Source organism: Alosa pseudoharengus, unplaced genomic scaffold, assembly GCF_046254945.1.
Source record: "Alosa pseudoharengus isolate Yale_2024_CS ecotype anadromous, Long Island Sound unplaced genomic scaffold, YU_APseudo_1.1 YU_APseudo_1.1_scf_10, whole genome shotgun sequence".
NCBI lineage: Eukaryota > Metazoa > Chordata > Actinopteri > Clupeiformes > Clupeidae > Alosa > Alosa pseudoharengus.
The window spans coordinates 38543661-38564875 of NW_027468565.1; the positions used below are offsets into that span (position 1 = coordinate 38543661).

The 21215-nt window shown below is 42.0% G+C and overlaps 3 protein-coding genes across 3 annotated transcripts in view; all 3 read right to left on the bottom strand.

The window, feature by feature from the left end:
• Positions 1-145: 145 nt before the first annotated feature.
• On the bottom strand, positions 146-3819 carry cdkn1bb (cyclin dependent kinase inhibitor 1Bb). Its single transcript, XM_076271529.1, has 3 exons — positions 2911-3819; positions 2475-2601; positions 146-1542 (listed from the first exon to the last, which is right to left on the bottom strand). The coding sequence occupies exons 1-2, from the start codon at positions 3353-3355 to the stop codon at positions 2483-2485; spliced, it is 564 nt and encodes a 187-aa protein (XP_076127644.1). The 5' UTR covers positions 3356-3819; the 3' UTR covers positions 146-1542; positions 2475-2482.
• A 1877-nt stretch (positions 3820-5696) lies between these two features.
• yars2 (tyrosyl-tRNA synthetase 2, mitochondrial) lies at positions 5697-11128 on the bottom strand. Its single transcript, XM_076271528.1, has 5 exons — positions 10729-11128; positions 10416-10583; positions 10165-10320; positions 9369-9539; positions 5697-6315 (listed from the first exon to the last, which is right to left on the bottom strand). Exons 1-5 carry the CDS (start codon positions 10995-10997, stop codon positions 6156-6158), a joined length of 924 nt encoding a protein of 307 aa, XP_076127643.1. The 5' UTR covers positions 10998-11128; the 3' UTR covers positions 5697-6155.
• Positions 11129-17626: 6498 nt separating this feature from the next.
• pparab (peroxisome proliferator-activated receptor alpha b) overlaps positions 17627-21215 on the bottom strand; it is a 37169-nt gene continuing 33580 nt past the window's right edge. The window contains exons 5-7 of the mRNA XM_076271530.1: positions 21201-21215; positions 18829-19285; positions 17627-18525 (exon numbers count right to left, since the gene is read on the bottom strand). The exon at positions 21201-21215 is cut by the window's right edge and continues 185 nt beyond it. Of these exons, the coding sequence (XP_076127645.1) occupies positions 18281-18525; positions 18829-19285; positions 21201-21215 (717 nt within the window). The 3' untranslated portion in view covers positions 17627-18280. The remainder of the gene's footprint in view (positions 18526-18828; positions 19286-21200) is intronic.

Sequence of the window (21215 nt, forward strand, 5' to 3'; positions counted from 1 at the left end):
TCGACAGCATAAAACGGGTAGGCTATACTCAAAATTAAATATAGGCCTAGAAGCAAGTTGACTTGTCTCAAACGAGTCAGAGGTTTTTCCAAGCTATTTGTGAATGGTGTGACCTACCATGCATGCATATATGACCATGACAATGTTTCATAATTTAACTCTGTTTTAATTGATTGCAGCATATTTTAATACCACACATTACAAAATGCACATATCAAATATTTTGTCAGGCTCAGTTTGCAACCGTATGCAATTGTTTACAAAACACTACCAAAAATAAGCATTTACAAAAAAATAATGACTCAATGCCACTTTGGATAACCATGATCAAAACCCATTTTTTTTTTCTAGATAAAAGCTTGACATAAATAAGTTAGTTTAATTTCTCAGTGTTTTTACAAAGTTATGTACACAGGTACACTTCAATGTTTACACAAAATACACAGGCAGTGTTTTAATATAAGATGAACATACTTTTGATAAATACAGTTAACTTGCAGAAAATAAATTCCATTTTATGAAACACTGCAGTTGCACACAGTTCAATTGATTGCTTCTGAAAGGAGCCCATTTTCAATGCAGTACATGTAGAACCTACAGCATGGTGGAAGTAGTGAAAATAACTATTTGCTGTTCATGCTGTTAACAGGGCACAAAACCACCAAAAACATGTAAAGAAATAAACGGACTAAACCGGTGCCCAAACCTGTGACTAATTAATACTGTTAAGACTATGGATTTTTACCTTGACCCTTAGACAGGAATCCCTATTTGAACAACCATTGTTTTTCAAGAGCTGACTGATGAATCTAAATGTTTGAGAGAAAGTAGGTTTAACCATGCTGAAGTCATGACAGTGTTTAAACATCTAAGGCCTCGTTACTGTTAAGTTCACCTCAATAAATTGTACGACACAGGGCCGCCATTGTGTGCAGGGTCAACCTGCCTCTGTTTTGAAGGCCACAAATGTACCATGCTTTTTACCTGAACAATTTTAAGAGATGCAAAAATGCGCAAATTATATTGCTTTTCTGAGAATTTATATTTAAATAAATAATACAAATAATAGGAATGTGGTTACTTTATGGCCATCAAAAAAAGTATGATGTGGGACACTGCCTTTCAAATAAAAAATAAAATAAAAAATAAAACAAAACAGCATTTTGGAAACACTTAGGAAAAACTACACTGCAATTCAAGTCAAATCAAATTCACACCTTTTCCATAAAGGATTCTTTTTCATCATAATACGCATTATGTGCTACATATGAAAAGGAAATATATACACAGGTAGTAAGAGAATGAGCAACAAAGGAAATGAAACCTAATTGCACACTGCTACATTGACTGCTATGGAGGCAGTTACTTTTTGAGTGCCAGAACTTAGTGTTTGTGTCAGTGCTTGAAGTGTCCCCTTCCTTAGGAGAGTTGATATGTTTTGCCTTTCCTCCTTCCTTCCATCTTTCTCTGTCTTTCTTGCAGATCCTCTTTGATTAGCCAAGCACTGAGGTTTTCGTGACTGGGAGGGGGGGGTCTTCAGCTCTGTTTGGGAGATTAAAATGAAGTAATTAGGGCAAGTGTGTGATGTTCATTTAAAAAGAGGTGAGAGAAATAGCAAGACACAAGACTTTTTGGAATGCAACACAGCTGTTTTCATTAAAGGTGGTGACATTTCTCTTTGAACAATGCACAGTGAACTTGGGGAACAGATGAATATCTCCTTTTAGTCTTTTTCTGACTTGTTTCACTTTCTTCGGTCAACGCTTTCATTTCATAGAAACAAAACATCGCGTATGCACTATGCTTCTGAATGCGGTATATCTCGGGAGTTCCAGAGCAGAGCGTCGTAAAATAGAGCAGGAAACTGGACCCTTATTGAGGGTGCATTTGCTGACGTGTTACTTGACTGTTGTTCTCTCGACGCATGTTTTCATTTGGCTGGAAATTTAAGCTTGCCTGCGTAAGGTGGTTGTAGTAGAAGTTCTCGCGCGTGTGAATTTCATTTAAGGTTAACCCTTTCTACACAACGTAGTAAACAGTTTAAATAATCGCTGCCATAGCCTACTTTGAAGCAAGTCCTGACAACAGCGTTTACGCTTTCTTTGGACATAGTAGCCTACGTCGCAGTGGTCTATTCGGTCAGATAATTCTACGAAGACTTCTGGTGCGATTTAGAAGAGCAGTTGCAAATCTAATCTACCCCCATATAACTCGTAGGCTACTAGCATTTACGTTTAGGTACACAACAGTAGCCTAATTGCAGTTACGGTTTAATAATCTGCTAGATGATTAAACGGCACACTAGCCTACATTCACGTCTGCTGTTCAATAAACACCCGAGAACGACCTACTTTAACAGTCGGTTAACGCGATATATGGCAATAACCTGATTTCAGAATATTACACCACATCACCGTCAATTTGTGCGTGAGAAGGTTTTCCTGTTATATGATATTACATATTAAATCGCTTACCTTCATGTTCACGTTTGGGTCCGGGGATTGGGCTTCCTGGGTGTGTGTTCTACAGCTTGTGTCAGACCTGAACAACGAGAAACGTCATCCAGACTGGTGTGTGGTTTTTTATTCTGAGACGTTGAATCTAACAAACAAAGAGAAACTCTGTCAGAAACATAGGTAATAGACCCAACTATATACATTAGCTGATTCGCCGAACAAATGTCTAAAAAGACATTTAGGCTACGACAGGCAAAAGTAACAGACGTCCACGCTCTACAATATACAGCTACAATGTAAACATGCTACCACGCTTGTAGACAGAATCAGTTCCGATAGTCTCAAACGTAGCACAATATCAGAACTCAGCCTCATTTTGCATGTATTCGCTCTCAATTAAATGACATTTGCTAAAAAAAAAAAAGTTGGCGATCTCTAACTGAAATGTCCTTACCGTGGCATGCTGGCCTTTTCCTCTGCCCATTGCATTGGTCTCTTAAATCCATTTGATTTTCAGACCTGTCATCCTTCTCCTCAGAATGCTTGCAGGGTGCCACTACCACACAGTTATGATTCCCATTCAAATCCACATTTGTATTCCCTGAGGGGCAACTGTCCGTAACGTCACTCGCTGATCTGTAAAAAATCGGACTGTCATCCACTGTCATCCAACTGTATCTCCCGTTCGGGAGCGGTTTGTGACTTGAAAAATCGAAATTCCATCTCGCCGAAGCCGCCTCTTCCATCTCTTGCAAACGTCCCTTTAAATCCTTCTTTAACTCTTCGTGATCCACCTGACCGAAAAGGCTTCTGCAGGCTGTAGATTTCGGGTTATCCGATAACCTAGCATCCATCCGTCCCAAAGTTGGACTCCCATTTGAAAGGCGAACATTGGACATTTTTCCTTCTTCAGAAAAATAGACAATACCGATTATTTAACCTCAGCCCCACGCAAGTCCTCCTGGGTCACGTTCCAAAACAGACGTAAAATAAGTGATCATCCAAAACGCATGCATGCCATGCAAAAACCCAAATCGCTAGTAATAACGGCCAATGTGGAAACGCCAGAAGAAGTAATCTCCACGGATCATCAAAACAAAGTGCAGTTGCAAGAGCCACTCCTGTCAATTTCGTGTCGTAGTAAGAGGGGAGAGGGAAATAACAGACAAGCCTTTCAGTGCCCAATATGGCGATTGAAGGAAAGGCTTACTGGAGAGAAAATGATTGACGTGGCTATTTAAACCAAAGAAAGATGTTCATTGGGTGAAGTCTAAAAGCCCGCCCACAACAACTCTTAAGGTGTTACTTAACACATTCATCCCGTATGTATAACCGCGACAGAAAAAGATGACCTTTGACTGAAAAAAAGGCCTTTTAGACTGAAAAAGAAGAGAAACAAATTATTAAACAACAATTATTGGGGAGAAAAATCGGAGAAAATTTAACAATTTCGTGTTGGCTGAAGTATGGCACAACTCTGACTTGAAGTTGACTCTGGTTAGGCCTATATCCACGGATAACAATCTTCTATTATTGTTTTAAATTTTAAAAATATGTTCTACATGAACCAAATGATAATATGAGTCCTTACACTCCGTCCTTAACGCATTTAAATAATTGTCTTATTTATCTTAAAAAGTACACATTTAGCCAAAATTCCACCTTAATAAGCTATACTATTTTGGAAGAATAAACTGAATGAGCTGCGACTCCAACCAGTGATGAGAAGTGTTTTGTTTACGAATGCTCATGCAGATAATAGGCTACCACTAGGGCGCCAATCAACGCTCACGTGTGGGCAAAAGCTTCTTTCTTACAGAATAAATTGCGATGTTCGGAAATGATCATATTAAGTGTGAAGCTGAAAACACTATAGCCAACACTTTGCATAGGCCAGAACAGTATGCTTGTCAACACTGAAAATTACCAGCTGCAGTTGGTTAATAAAGTCGCGTAGAAGTGTGACAACACTCAGAAAAAAATTCTGGCAAGCTACTGACGATGTGCCATATGTGACTATCAGAATGAAGATATTTAGCAATGCAGGTGTGGTAAAAACACGTGTCAATAAAAAACGAGCCCGGTAGCATCTGGTGAAGAGTGAAAGCTCATTTTAGTTGGCAATAGGCCTACTTTTCTACATTTATTTTCGTATGCCATCCAACGCCCATGTATATTATATGTGCCTATCTGTGTTCCGTGCCACTTGCAGCCTCCATTAGGTTCATACTTCGAAATATAGACCATTTATAAAACCCAGCCACAACAAATGTCATGCAATTGAATGAATTTGAACATGTATGTCTCTTGTAGAGATGAATACTAAAACCTCAACTCTACTGCTGCATATTGAGCCAGCCCCTGCCCTTCAGCTCTCAATGCATTATCTTCTGGTGGAGAATGAAAAGTATAAAGGCTAGGCCTACTGGAGCAGGAAGACATATGTCTAACGTTAAATCTGAACTTAATGTGTGGTAACATTTAATTAATATCAGGTCCTGGCGATGTGTTATTTTATCTATCTGTCTATAAGAAAATGTGCTAAGTCTCCATCCACTGTTTTGTACGACATTCGACTAATCAAGGAAGAAGTTCCGTGGGATCAATCAAAACTGCAAAAATGCGAATATGTGACTAAACCATCAAGCACCAGTTTCCATCAATTTCATCCACGTTATTGCTTACCCCACCCACCTGCGCATTAGGTTAAATGCGAATTTCAAGTGTTTTTTCAGTCAGGATTTCTATTTTGAATGGTCGAAATGCGAATTAAAAAGTTTAATAACTGTTTCTGATTGATTCTATTGATGTTGTCATGATTATTGTAGTCACCAGCAAAGATTCTGTAATTTACTGCCTCGCACGTGATGACCAGGGATGGATTACGGCACGGGCCTACCGGGCCCAGGCCCAGGGGGCCCTGAAGCCCAAGCCTTTGCATGGAATCATTGCCTCAATATCAACAAATCAGGATGTAGGCTATGAATCTGATTGAATTTAGTATTGGCCATGCCCAAAATGCACCAGAATACAGGAAATCACATTAAACAAATTAAAAAAATTCTGGGGGAGGACCCCCAAACCCCCCCTCCCACATATATGACAATAAGTGGGGGTCCCTTAATACATCTGGGCCCAGGGGCCCGAAAGTTCATAATCCGCCCATGGTGATGACACTGAAAATACATACCAAATACCCCCAAAAATAATTAAAATATGATTAAAAAATAAAGAAATATATGTGTTAATTTTTTGATTTATTGAAAAATCTAAATAAAAGCAAAATATTCCTAAAATGACTACTTCACTGCAAAGGTCTTTTCCCTCCAAAAGTCTCATGACAAATTAGGCCCAAGAGTCAACAGAAGGCTTCCACTGCCTCCTGCTGGTAGAATGATTAAACTACAGAAATCTTCTGTGCTGTCATTGTGTCCCCAATTTATTTCAAGTCGGGTGTAGTCAAAGTACATCTAAACAGTATATCTTGTCAACTGTAGGCAAATTGTAACCTCTCACCACACAGCATACCTTCAACCTGAACAGCATTTTCTACCACAGATTGAAGCAAGTCCTCCATGGTGGTTCTGTATCTGTGGCAAACATGGAATTCAGATAAAGGGTGTGGGTTGCTGTTTCACCTCAGGGTTTCAGCAAAAGGGCTTTTTACATCCCAGGGACGGCTGGTGGCTGTGTTTGGTTTCAAAGGTTTAGCCACTTCAGGATGTAGTAGTTTTTCTTGCCTACTCGGATGAGCGTAAGGCCGTTGGCCAGGATGTGGTGGCCAGGAGTGAGCAGCTGCTGTGGACTCTCAGTGCGCTGATGGTTGATCCATACACCTCCATCTTGAACCATGCGATACCTGCTCACAGGCCAAAAAAAAAAAAAAAGCAACACAACATTAGAGTCATTACAGTGGGCCCCCAAGTCGAAATAATATAAGAATAGAATGTATATTTGCCCAACATAGAGGAGAGTAATGTTTGATTTTAACCAGTTTTCAAATTAGGGTTCACTGGCTGCAATTGATTTATCAGTGAAACACAAATAAAAAAAAAACTTAGGCATTGCAGTGTAGGAAACACTCCATAAATTAATTAACTTTCATACAAAACTATTTTTTTGTTTCGTTCCCAATGGCTGAACCAATAGCATTGGTGTTCTCTGATCCTTGCTCAAGCTGCTGAGCTTTTCATTTTAGCGTATACAGTATTTACATGTTTAAATGTGTTAATTGTTTGCATGACGATCATACATTATGAAGATGCTGGGGAAAGAGGATGTTTCTTTATATAATCATTCAATATAAATTGAAAATCCCCTGACAAAAACCCCCTCAATGGGGCAGCTGTCTTGGAGGAGACATCCATATCTGCATGTTACAAAATGATGCATATCATATGCATGGCAATGTGCAGCAGATTGTGTAGGTGGGCAGGAAGTGGTAATATACCCCAAGTGCTGAAAAGAGTGATTACAAAAACAGATGTAGGAGAAAGAACGAACGTTCACAGTTTCCATGTCAGGGGACACAACCTCTGTGCTTATCTACCTAGCTTATACATATGTCTACAGGTGTGCAGGTTAAGAGGTGTATTGTAGGCATTGGTAAATAATTACCCAATTTTAGTCAATGTAGTTATTTTAGATTTTATAGAGTATGTTTCAGAATTTAAGTTACAAGGGAGTGTTTTGCTATGTAGCCTACAGAATAAGCTGTGCATGTATATTTTGACAGTTTGAACATATGAGGGGAGGGAGGGAGGTTGGTTGGGGGTGTTGATGTACCTCCTGTGATACCATCAATAACCCACTCCCACTAGAAATGCACCTGCGTTACAGAAATAAACAATCAAAGGATGCAGCAACTGAATTCAGTGCAACCTCTGCAAGAATGGGAACTTGATTCAGATTCTGTGATGGCGATGATTAACTGTTAACTGTTACTTCACCAAAGCCATATGAAGATGGAGCAGGCTGAGATGCATAAAGTAAGTATAGTATAGTAAGTATAGTATAAGTATATATACACTCTATTTACACTCTTTTGATCTCGTGAGGGAATTTTAGTCTCTGCATTTATCCCAATCTGTGAATTAGTGAAACACACTCAGCACACAGTGAACACACAGTGAGGTGAAGCACACACTAATCCCGGCGCAGTGAGCTGCCTGCAACAACAGCGGCGCTCGGGGGCAGTGAGGGGTTAGGTGCCTTGCTTAAGGCCACTTCAGCCGTGCCTACTGGTCGGGGTTCGAACCGGCAACCCTCCGGTTACAAGTCCGAAGCGCTAACCAGTAGGCCACGGCTGGCCCAGTCTGAAGCGCTAACCAGTAGGCCACGGCTGCCCCCATTACGGCCATAGAACTGTTCAATCTGTCTTTGGTTTTTGGTCATATACCTTATGTTCCAATCTTGTATTTTTAAGCTCCTAGGCAGTGCTTTCACTTATAAGCTAAAGTGCCATATCATTATTACTCTAGTTCAGTTACACCCTCTTTCTGAATCAATTCATTGACATTCAAAATTACAAATAGCAATATCGGTCAGATAAATCGCAATTAGATCCCCCAAATCATGCAGCTCTAATTGCATTTAGGGTAGCTTTTTGTGTTTCATCACCCTGTTCGTGTTTATTATGTGTCTATGCACGGATATATTACAGGTGAATTAACTAATAGATATCCCCAAACTAACAACAGGTGAATAGTCTAAAAATCTTAACTAATAGATATCCCCAACACAGCCTGTCACCAAAATGAAAAATAAAAAGTTAAATGTTGAAACTGACTGTTAAGGTTTCTCTAATCGAAATATATCTAATAATTTGCATACTTCAGTATATAATAACAACATCCAGGGAGGACTCACACACAGAGGACCAAAAAGTCTTCATACATATACACACACACACACACACACATGTATATATATCAAGGTAAAAGTTCACTACAGCCAGGAAAGACTCGCACACCAAAAGGGGATCTACAGACAAATGGGCATCTACAGGCAAGGGTGCAGCACTTTTATATATATATATATATATATATATGTGTGTGTGTGTGTGTGTGTATATACATATACATATATATATATATATACATATACATATACATATATATATATACACACACATACATATATATTGTTACGACCCTGCCAGGTCTCCACTGGCCCCGCCCACTTGCGCTCATGTTTGTCTGTCTCTGTGAAGCAGGTTGCCCGAGATGTGCAGGTGTTTGGTGTTGCCCTGATGAGCACCTGTATTTGAAGGCCTGGGTTCCAAGTGCAGAGGGGGCTTCCTCTCCTCTCGACCGTCGTCTTTTTGTTTTGTTTGAACACATCCCTAGACATACACTCGCACTACACCTTGCTTTTATTCACTACACTGACTTTCTCGTATATTACTTTAATAAATATTCTTTATTTACTCATTCTGGCGTGGAACTCCCTTATGTAGCTCATGCGTGGGCCAGCATGCGTTACAATATATACATATATAAAAGTGCTGCACCCTTGCCTGTAGATGCCCGTTTGTCTGTAGAGCCCCTTTTGGTGTGCGAGTCTTTCCTGGCTATAGTGAACTTTTACCTTGACTGCCGCACCAGAAGAACCAAAGGATTAAAAACAAGGCACAGATCAACCCTGTGTACCTTTGATCATTTATATACATAACATTTCAGAAAACTTACAATTAAAAAAAATATCCTTCATCCTATTCATATCCCTGCATATAATTGACATAAACAGGATGATCAAACTACAAAAAGCTAACCAATACAAAGCCATCACTTATTTTCTAACTCTGGTATACCTTGGCAAAAATCACTGAGACTTTTTCCCCTCAAATGGTACCGACCATAGATACAGTCTATGGTACCAACCAACCCCTCTGGCTCAGTCATTAGCGCTTACCCTCTGGGTCCATCTGGAATGGCTTGTATGTGGCGACAGGCGTCCAGCACAGTGGTGCCTGGTTCCAGTAGCAGCTCCATGAATGGGGCTTCTCGAAAGAGCTCCTGCAGCTCCACATCACTCATCTGCTCCAGTGCCTGCAGGTTGCTATGGTACAGAGCGTTGGTGCACCTGCCAAACATACACGCAGCCTGGAGTCAAAAACAGCACCAAGGCTATCTGCTGCTGAAAATAAAAACAATCTCCCATATTTTCATCAAGATATTTAAATTGCATCCCCCATGGTTAAGGAAATAGCACTTAAAGGGACACCAGGCAAGCCTGATGCTTTTTCTCTACGAAAACCCCCTCGCTCGGTCTGAAGCTCTTTTCCTTTTCTTTGCATCTTCCTTCAAGGGTTTTCACTGCTTCTTCGCTGGCTCTGCCATTATACACACGTTTGCAACAATCGCTAGTGTTTCGTTAGCCTGCCTCTGTGCTGTGGATGCAGGATGTAAACTGATACTGTTTCGGTCGGCGGGTACGATACACTGAACTTGCAAGCGAGATATTCTTCCTACAGGCAGTAGGGGTGGGCGAGAGAGTCTTCATTCGCCCTGTAATGAGTCATTTAACCATATACAGACTTACGAAAATGACTAATTAACACAAAAACGTTGCCTGGTGTCCCTTTAAATATGTAACAGGCCTCTGCATTCAGCATGATTCTACCGTATCCCCTAGCAACAGGTTACAGAGTGGAACAAGTTCCTTCTTTTTCTTACCTGCCCTGTGGACATTTTTGGCACTGCCTTACCTTTTTGCACTCTCCAGGCCGTCTTTGCCATGGACTAGCTTGGTGACCTCTGCAGCCAGACGTTTCTGAGCGGTCCTCTTTCCAGGTTCCTGCAAATGCACCTCCATCACCTTATCCACCTCTGCCAGGGGAAGAAAGGTGAAAAGTCTTAGATACCTGCAAGACAAAAAAAAAGAGAAACATTTTAGAGTATCTGCTTAACCAATCAGATGAGACATCTGCATTCCTGGAAAAGGTGGCAATTGAAATACCGTTCCACACTGTTGTCTGGCTGTCTCAGGAAATACTGGTACAGTTCAAAGGGGGATGTTCGGTCCCTGTTCAACCACACTGCATTTCCTGCACTCTTCCCCAGCTTGTCTCCCATAGATGTGGTTATGAGTGGAATAGTCAGCCCATATACATCTGCATTAGTCTTTCTACATGGGGCAAATAGAAAGATATAGACACGACTGTTTAGAAAGCTAGGATACTGTCTGGTCACTAACCACAGAGTGTTATTTGAATCAAGACGCAGGTTTTGCAATTATTTCAGTGTGAAACACTCTATGACTTTGTAGTTACTTTTGGATAAACTCATGCCCAGTCATCAAGTTGCCCAATTGGTCTGTTCCTCCAAGCTGAATCTTACAGTTGCATAGCTGGTTCAGATGATAGAAGTCGTAGGCTTGGAAAAGTTGATAAGAGAACTCTGTGAAACTCATCCCTTCCGCACTTTTGAGTCGAGACTGCACGCTGTGTCTACTTAGCATGGTGCCCATTCGAAAGTGTCTGCCTATGTCTGACAAAAACGTAACCACATTCCACCCTTTATACCACTTTGCATTGTTCATGATTGATGTCGTGCCCAGTTTCTTGGGGTCGCTGCAAAAGTATAGTTCATGGTTGGCAAATAATCTGTGCAAGCTCTCCCTTATGCCACTTTCATTGTGTTTAACCACGTCACTAGACAGAGGTTCTCTTTCCGTCGTTTTGCCGCTCGGGTCTCCAATTTGAGCTGTTGCTCCACCGATAAGAGCGACGACATTGTGTCCGGCATTTCTAAAGTGAAGGAGGCCGATAATTGCGAGTAAATTCCCCGCGTGGAGGCTATCTGCTGTGGGGTCAAAGCCACAGTAAACAGTCTGAGACCCCGACTGAAGCAGCAAAGGAAGCTGAACCTGACCGGCACCTTCAGGGAAGCAATCCTTTAAGACGCCGCGTTTGTAAAGTGATGCAAGAAGCCCGTTGTTATAGATTACTGAAAGATGAAAATTAGAACGGTTTAAATAATATTTTTTGAACGGATGACAGCTGAGTTTCCAGACGCGAGGACATCCCCGTGCTATGGGGGTCGCCATCTTGGAATACAAGACGTAAACGTCACTTTTTTTCACCAGTCATTAAAGAAAACAGCGCCCTCTCTTGTTGAAGTGGGATTAATTTGACGACAAAAATGTTCACAAATGGCTAGCCTGGGCATATTCATAATATGGTAGAGAGATATTTCTACTACTGTCTGTTTTGTGCTCACATGTGTATACATTGTATGCTGTATCTCTGTCTTCTCTTCCTTGTGATACTAGCCTACTGTGTTATGTGTAACACTAGCTTTGGCAACACTGTACCAAACAGTCATGCTAATAAAGCCCCTTTGAATATATTCCAGAGATAACCCATGTTATAGAAAGGTTATAGTCACGTGGTATTTTGAGAATATGTTGAATGTGCCCATAACATCCAGTGACCATAAGTGCAGTTTATTTTTGTGGCCAACAGATGGGGCTAAAAGTAAACATCTGAAATCCCAAAGCCTGTGAATTACAAAGGAACTGAAGTTTTGGACTACATTGGACTAAAGAGATAAGATACCTGCTTGCAAAAACAAAACAGAACAAACAAAAAACACCACCAACATCAGGATCTGGTTGGATCTGATAAAAAGCTTGTTGTACTAACTGGCGTCTTTCGTCAAAAATAATTAGCAATGTCAAGCTGTGACAGTAGGCCCTATATAGGCTACTGTGTAGGCCTGTTCTTCATAAGACCACACAATCAGAAATAAATTTGAAGACAACAACTAGTTAAAACATACTAGCTGGGAAGGAATATGTGAAAAATCATGAAGATTGGGCACTTCTGGATAAGTTTTTGATTTTTGGCAGGGTGTTAGGAATAGACCTAAGGATTTCAAAAATCCATGGATACAAGTTGGGGTGGCCCCCCTAGTGGCAGTTATCCACAAAATCCAAAATGGCCCCCGCCGACAAGAGAAAAGGTTATATCTCAGCTTCCATAGTGTGTTATTTGACTAAAATGTAATATTGATCCGTAACATGGTGAAAAGCCTAATATATAACTTTTCACTGTGGCATAGTTCTGAAGTTGTGTTTATTTAAGGCCTCAACAATGGTCCTTTTGGTCACAACATGTGATTTTTGGCACTATAGTGATAGTGACCTGTCCAATCAACAAAGAAAAGCATACCTTGGAGGTAAAAATATGGGACTAGGGACCTGAGTAATATTTCAATGTGACTTTTTCAGAGATATTGACAGTTTATGAGCTAAATATGACTATGATACTACATGGAAATGGACTTAAAATAATAAGAACATATCAAAATTGGATTCCTTGTATCAAACAAAGTAGAGAAAATACATTATACAACAATTTAAGACTAAAGGAAGCTGAGATATAACCTTTTCTCTTTTCGGCGGGGGCCATTTTGGATTTTATGGATAACTGCCACTAGGGGGGGCCACCCCAACTTGTATCCATGGATTTTTGAAAACCTTAGGCCTATACCTAACACCCTGCCAAAAATCAAAAACTTATCCAGAAGTGCCCAATTTTCATGAATTGCATCCTAGCTATACTTCAAAAAGTGTTGTATAGTGATGATTTATAGAGTATGACAAGAAACACATAGATTTTGGACATTTTATTTTGAAATCCAGTTAAGGTCAGATTATTTATGGTTTAAATGACTAGACATTACATTTGCCAAACATTTATTGTATGGTTACAAAACCATTACTATACATGAACATTACTAATTGTGCAGTAGTTCTAACATGACAGGAGCTAGACAACCAACCAACCTGAAAGGGGAAGATAAGAAATAATATTAGGGATCATTCAGGAAAAAATATTGCTTGACTACAAGTCAGCATGAATCCATCAAAGGTAAAACAGTACCTCAATGTGACCTGAGCTAGTACAAACTAGGGAAGACTGGTATATATTCCCTGATAACAATTATAATCCCTTCTAAATTCTTAAAATATAACCTACAATTCTAACTGAAAACTGTCTGCTCCCTGGATTTTGGCTCTGACTTTGCATCGGAAAATATGTGGGGATGACACTCACTTAACGTTTATCACTACAGGCTGCGGAGTCAGCATTCCACTGACACATAAATGTTGTAATATTTCTGTTAAGAACAAATGTTCAACATGCGGTCTCAACTGTTTTATTGATCAGAATTCATCCTTGTGCCTTCTTAATGGTAAGGGAGACTGTTAAGGCACCGGCTGTTTTGAATCTCTCACATTAGCTGAAGAGGTTCATTTGTACTGCATTCTCTGGAGTCTTCTGATATTTTCAATAAAATGAATGAGTTTCAGTAATGTGCAGCATTGGGGAAAATGATAAATATTTAACTCAACACTCTTATATCTTGTTTTAGGGTTCTTCTAGATCAGGACCAGGTTTAGGACAGAAAACGATGTGTTGATCTATGTGATGTGTTGATCTGTGACTGATCTATAAGCGAGCACCCAGAGAGATGAGAACCATCTGGCTTGCCATGGCAGTTATGGTCAGTCCTCTGGAATCTCAGTGGTAACTTTAGGCATGAACCATCCCCTTCATAGCAGTTATGGTCAGTCCTCTGGAATCTCAGTGGTAATTTTAGGCATGAACCATCCCCTTCATAGCATGATCTTTTACCTGAGACCACAGCAGGAACAAAGGCCGCTATGCCCTGTGAGAGGACTTAGATAGCCAAGACAGACCTGTTTGTTTCAGATAACTGGAAAATGGTTAACCTGACGAGTCCACTTGGTGGGACTGGCCCCAGGTCAAGTTTTAATGGCAGCTATGGAGGAGTATCTGTTATGTATGTCAAGGCAAGAACCTCCAGGCACAGAGCACATGGCTTAATCCCTCTTCTACAATGTGGAAATCACAAAAGGAATGTCCTCATGCCAATTCAATTCTAAGGTCATACAATCTGTTACAGAGTTAACCATAATTCTATTTACATTGCACTAACATCTCAGATAATCAAAACAAATGATATATTTATATATATTTTTTTAAGCTTTAGTATAAAAATATGATTCAACTCAATTAACAGCACAATCACAAAATTATGCATAAAGTGACAAAAACAAGACATACTGCAGCTAAATGTTTGTACAGTCATAGACAAAGAAAGAGAAGGGGAAAAGCAAGACTATAAAAGAGGAACATACAGCAGTGCCAGTGCTGCCATAGCATATCACAGGTTAACGAGGGCAACACATTATTCATATTTACCTCTATGTACAGGGTTACAAAGCAAGCTCTTCCCATCTATACAAACTGTATGTGAGCGCAGCCAGGTCAGACAATGTACATTCTCCCATTTAAAAAGTGGCATTGTAAGAATTACGGTGAATGTGGTGTTAACAGATGAAATGAATTGACATTGCTGACTAATCGTTTTTTGACTGAATGACTTGAAATAAACATATCTTCAGATCATGTACAACTATACAATTCAACAGCAACATGCACAAAGTAATAATGCCGTGGATCATGCCATTATCATACATTATCCTGACTGTTAGCTGGTGCTGGTGGAGGCAGGTGACCTCCATTTTCTCTCAGAGAGGATAATCAGGTCCAGATATACAGTAACCTGCTTTTGTATGCATACTTCAAAGATGATATCTAAAGCCATTGGTAAAACAGTGATGTTCAGTATACTATCTAGCTTTTAAATGTGCACTCCAGTCAAAATAGCATTTTTGACAATGACAGTGCTTAACAGAGCTTTTCTATGGTATAACACTTGGAGGCAAATTATTCATGAATTTCAAGGAGGTACATTTTTAAAACAAAAGCTCAACAATTCAAACATTTTGCCCTCCTCATGAAGTGAACTCATTACAAAATTCCTCAGTTGTCCAACACTGTATTCCCAAAGCCTCTACAGTACAGTATCAGTCACACTGGAAAAAAACAAACAAACAAAAAAAACAACTACAGGAATCAGGAGCAAAGCATGGCTGGAGTGCAGCTATTACAGCTTGTCTTAAAGAGACAAGAATCTACTATACATGAGGAGACAACTGAAGATCACAATCTAACCAGTGAGACTTTAACCAGACAGACAGTCGGACTCAGCATGTTAGCCCAGAGGAGGCACTGTGGTTAAGAGTGTGACAGAAAGAGGGATGGGAGAGAGCAAAAGAAGAGAGGTGGAGTATTAAAGAAGACGAGAGAGAGATAGAAACAGAGAGAGAGAGAGCAAACCTTAACCTGTTTTAATCTTTAAAATAGCGTTCTGTTTGTATTTCAGCTAGCCCTTTAACACTAAATACACTTTCCCAAGCTGGAGTGTGAAGCATTTGTTTAGTCAGAAGGCATCTGTAAAGTGAGGTATTAATACGCACGGTTGTGTGCTGTGCTTGAGTATCGCATGTACTCAGTGAACCTATGTGCTGTTCAGTCACGTCGGCTGTCAGTCATTTTCATGTGATGTTATGATAGTGTTGCAAACCACCACTGCCTGAACAAGAAAATGATCTTACTCTGGTGAATGTAGCCCCAGAGAATCGGCCGTATGCGTATCCATTTTGTGGTGACTACAGTGAAATGCAAGTTTGGTGGATAGGATCATTACTCTGGCTTTCTTGTGTAGAAGGGATCATAACCTTTATTCTTTAGCATTACTTCTGTATAAATTGGACTTATCTTTATACATGTTCTGACATGAATCGTTCAAACAAACACTCAGATTTGAGAAGGTGACCGTGCCAATCACAGTCATAACCCCTAAAAAACACATTTGGTGCAGTACGGCATGGCACATTTAGGCTTGGTTAAGCCATGCCGTTGGAGTCCCTGGCGAGGGGAAAATCCCCTACTCAGGAACCTGAGTTGAGCTTACACGGGTGAAAAGCATGCCTCCAACGTGCCATGTTTCCATATGGCTTCAATGCCAGGGGGACAAAGTCACAGGACGTGACCGAGTCAGATTAGGACGCGCTGGAGTTCAATCAGACACAACAGCAATATTTCATGAAAGCCAGCCTGTCAACATGCCTTGAGCACAGTGGGGTTGTTTGTGCACTTACACCACACTCCCTACAGGCTTCACAGAGCAGTGAAATGAATAACACAGAGCTGTCCATGCCAGAACACCTCTAATGCAGTGAGTGACACAATTATTTCATTAGTTAACAGCAAATTAAGAGCATAAAATCTATAATTTAATTAATAAAATCTCTGGGTTATTGTCCACGTTCATACTCTCAATTAATTAAAATCAGACTATGTGTTTATGATACTAATTATATCATCATAAACATACTGCAGGTTAATAATAATATCGATTTGACAATGGTATCAGTGAAAAGCCAAATGAATGAAGGATGTGGCGAGTAACCCCATTCAGACTGTAAGAAAAGTCTTGAAATCAGGGACTAATATTGTGGTGCTATGTATAAGATGTCCTTCTGCCTGCTAGGGACAAAGTCCAGGCAAAGGCTTGCAGTGTTAAAAGGAGTGTCTAGGGACTATTTCAACACTGCGCCCTTTGACCTCAAACCAGGTTTTAAAGCAAAGAATGGTGGCACGCAACACAAAGACACTCAAACAGGCAAATAACGCTTGCAGAGAAAAAGCACAGGGCATTGATTGATGGCTGAACCACAGTTTCACTCATGACCTTGAATGATATTAATACCAGACTAACAGACAGTGGTGGCTTTAACAGTGCATGGCTTGGTGTTACATTTCGCTAAGCGATTCAGTGGTTGAACGGTGTGGAAGTCAGTTGCTGGTTATCAAATCGCTCCCAGAGACTGTAGGGAGCAAAGTGCCTGGGCCTGAGTATTTATTATTACACACAGTCAGTTGCATTGCATTGGATGGCAGCGCTCTATGCTGAAGTCACTTGGGTGTCACTGCTGTAAATCTAAAGGTGTCATTCTGACCATTGACGTGCAGCTCTTTAGTAATACACAATGTAGGAGATACAGCTGGTCATGGAGGAGCACGTCAGCAGTTCTAGCTCACACACGCTCTCTAGTGGCTCCATTAATGTCAAAACCATAGAATTTGAGTTAGCCAAGGGATAGTGCTTCTGAGAGCAAAACCATAGAATTTGAGTTAGCCAAGGGATAGTACTTCTGAGAGTATGAAGGTCAAGGCTCTGCACTGAGTCCTCATTGCCGACATCAATCAACCCCCCCCCCCCCCCCCCCCACCCCCCAAAACCCGCCCACCTGTCCAGTGGCTCTCGTGGCTGCTGTTGCTGTGACCTTGGCCTTCCCCTTCAGACGCCCGTGAGTTTGCCGTCGCCGGGACCCTAAAATACCCAAGATCCTCTGGAGTGGCGTCAAGGAGCCGCTGACGTGGATGGGGTCAGGGGTCAGGGGTCAGTGTTCATGTCTGCACCTCCCCCCCCACCAGGGGCACACAGAGTGGGCTCATTGTCTCCTCTGCAGTGTTTCAGTTGGGAACCACTTGCACACACATATACACACAAACACACACACACACACATTCTCTCTCTCTCACACACACATACACACACACACACATGCTTGGAGTATCACAGCGCAAGCCTGCTAAAGAGAATGACATGGGGGTGTTGGGGGGGGGGGGGTGGTGGGCCCCTCCTCCTCAGTACATGTCCCTGTAGATCTCCTGCAGCAGGGGGTGCAGCGACATGTCCTCCTCCTCAGTACATGTCCCTGTAGATCTCCTGCAGGAGGGGGTGCAGAGACATGTCCTCCTCCTCAGTACATGTCCCTGTAGATCTCCTGCAGGAGGGGGTGCAGAGACATGTCCTCCTCCTCAGTACATGTCCCTGTAGATCTCCTGCAGGAGGGGGTGCAGAGACATGTCCTCCTCCTCAGTACATGTCCCTGTAGATCTCTTGCAGGAGGGGGTGCAGCGACATGTCCTCTGTCTTCTTCATCTCCTGCACCAGCTGCGCGTGCTCCGTCACCAGCTGCCTCAGGTCGGCCAGCTTCTGCAGCAGCCTGGGGAAGAGGAAGGCGTCGTCCGGATGGTTGGCCAGCAGGTGGAGTCGTAGCACGTGGACGATGCCCTCCTGCATGCGCTCGATGTGCGCAACGTTCACCAGGCCCGGCCGGTCTGGAGGGGGAAGGGGGGGGGGGGTATTAGAATGTGTTGACATAACACACTTTGACATAACATACCTTGTGTACACCGCTAGGTCATGCTTCTGAATTCAAACAATGTCAGTGGCTTTTCACCCGTGGTGGTTCTGTGTAGCCAATTATACAGTATGTGTGCGCATGCTTGCACTGTGGTCAATTTCTCCTCTAGAAATTAATTTTCTGACTCTTCGGCTTTCTCTCTCTCTCTCTCTCTCTCTCTCTCTCTCTCTCTCTCTCTCTCTCTCTCTCTCTCTCTCTCTCTCTCTCTCCCCCTCACCTCCGCAGCAGATGATGGCGGCCACAAACAGGGCCAGGTCACTGTCGTCCAGCTCCAGCGCGTTGAACTTCATGGCGAACTGGAACTTGGGCTCCATCATGTCGCTGAAGGGCCGGCGCAGGCTCTTGAGGAACTCGCGCGTGATGAAGCCGCTGCCATAGGCCACCAGCAGCCCGTCCTTGTTCATGCACGAGGCCAGCATGGCGAAGAGCGCCTCGTACACGCCGTACTTGAGCAGCGTCACCTGGTCGTTCAGGTCCAGGCCCGAGAAGCCCGGCACGCACTTGGCGAACTCGGTCAGCTCGGTGACCGTCTCCACGGAGGTGCACTGGCAGCAGTGGAAGATGCGCACCTCGGCCTCTTTGTGCTGGAGACTGCCCGCGGCCGAGCCCACCATCTTGGCCACCAGCGTCTTCTCAGCTAGCTGCAGCGTCTCCATGTCATGGATGACAAAGGGCTAGAGGGAGGAAACAAACGCCAGTTATGGCTTTGACTGACTTTGAGATCTACACTGACAATCATCTGTGTTGCATATAGATAGATAGATAGATAGATAGACAGATAGATAGATACTTTATTGATCCCCAAGGGGAAATTCAAGGTCTCAGTAGCATATAGCTGCATGATAGCTTTGGAAAGGTATTATGCTGAAATGCATGCCATTTGAGTACAGTAGACAAGTGCACGCTTACAATTACAACTGTCATTGTCTTACACTGACAATTTGACCCTTTCTATGAATGTCTGTGTGTGACAGCAAACACACATATATATGAGAATATATGAAAAACATATTGCTAATTATGAAGATGTTTAACAGGGCAAGGCAGTGAGGTGATAGTGTGCGATGTTTACTGTGTGCAAACAAAACCAATCTAATCTAATCAGCAATGTGCTTTTAGCTGTGGGCCCATGACTTGCAGAAAACCTGACACTCCATTGAGCAAGTTGTGTAACTACACCAATGTATAATGTATGCAAATATAACACTTGCTAAACTGCCACGGGAAATAGTGCTCCCGTTTTGTTCCACATGTGTCAATGAGATGGTACAGAGGCCAAAGCCGAGGGGCAACACAGGCGTCATGGCTAGCACCTGCTGCTGTTTGTCTAGACAGGCCCAGAGTGACTCATTGTGGCTAGGGAACAGAGGTATTATTCACAGATAAACAACAGCCAAGCTATAGGCTAGCACTAGATAAGTGAGATTCAACAGTCAGAGTGGGAAATAATCAGAGCCGGGACTCTGTCAGCTCAGACAGAGATTCATCTGCCTGCTAGCCTCGTCGCTGGTGCAAAGTAGGAATGAATGAGAGGTCTGTTTTCCCCTATGGGGATAAGGACTAATGTATGTCAAAAGGAAGAGGCTTCCCTGACTATCTGCCAAGGATTATTTATAGGTTACTCAGTAAGTAAGTCCACCCTGTTCATGTTACATAGTCTGTAGAGTAATTACTGGCTTTACAGAGTGAGTGCCTCTTGATGATAAAGTCTGTTTATGTGTTTAACCTCTCTTAAGGTTAAACAATGGCTTACAAAGTTAGACTGAGCAGATGCTGAGGGGTCCAGAACTATATTGTAAGGTTAGAAGACCCACGCATTCAGACTCTTAGAACCATACAGAAATCTCTAGTATGATCTCCAATATGAAATGAACCGAATGGATGAATGTCATACTGTAAAGAAAGTCTGAATACAGCTGTCCAGCACATTACCTAAAATGTGCAATATACCAGGACAGAAGCCGCCCGCTTGAAAACGGGGCTTCCCAACAGCTGTGCCGGACTCCAGGGAGCCGTGGCTAACCGCTGGAAGTGAACAGTCAGTGACAGCAACAATCGCTCCAGTATTGCACACATAAGACACTGTGAAGTCCGGTCAGCACTGACCCCTCCCCTTCAACTTCACATTCCTTCCACACCCCATAAAAGAATGGGTTCGACCTCGATACACCTCTCACATGTGGTACTCTATGTGGTGACTAGGAGATAAGATTTCAAATGATCGACTGTAAAAAAATAATGTGATACGTCAACGCCTAACTTTGTGTGCGGTCTTCAACAATGTTTTAATGTAAGATCGCATCAGACTCATCACCATTGCAATGTATGAGGACTGATTGTTGTGAGTGACTGATTTGAGGTTTGGGCGTATAGCTCACATAGTCCTATATTGGATATGGTATAATTAGTACAATTCCAACCCTATTGGGTGCTAAACATGTTAAGATTACAACTATTGAAAATGAAGCAAACCCATTCTTAGGCCAACTGATGTAGGTTTTTTTGTCCATAACATCAAAACAAAAGTTTACACACACACACACACACACACACACACACACACACACACACATCCCCAACTCCCCTTACCGGTGTGCTGGTCTT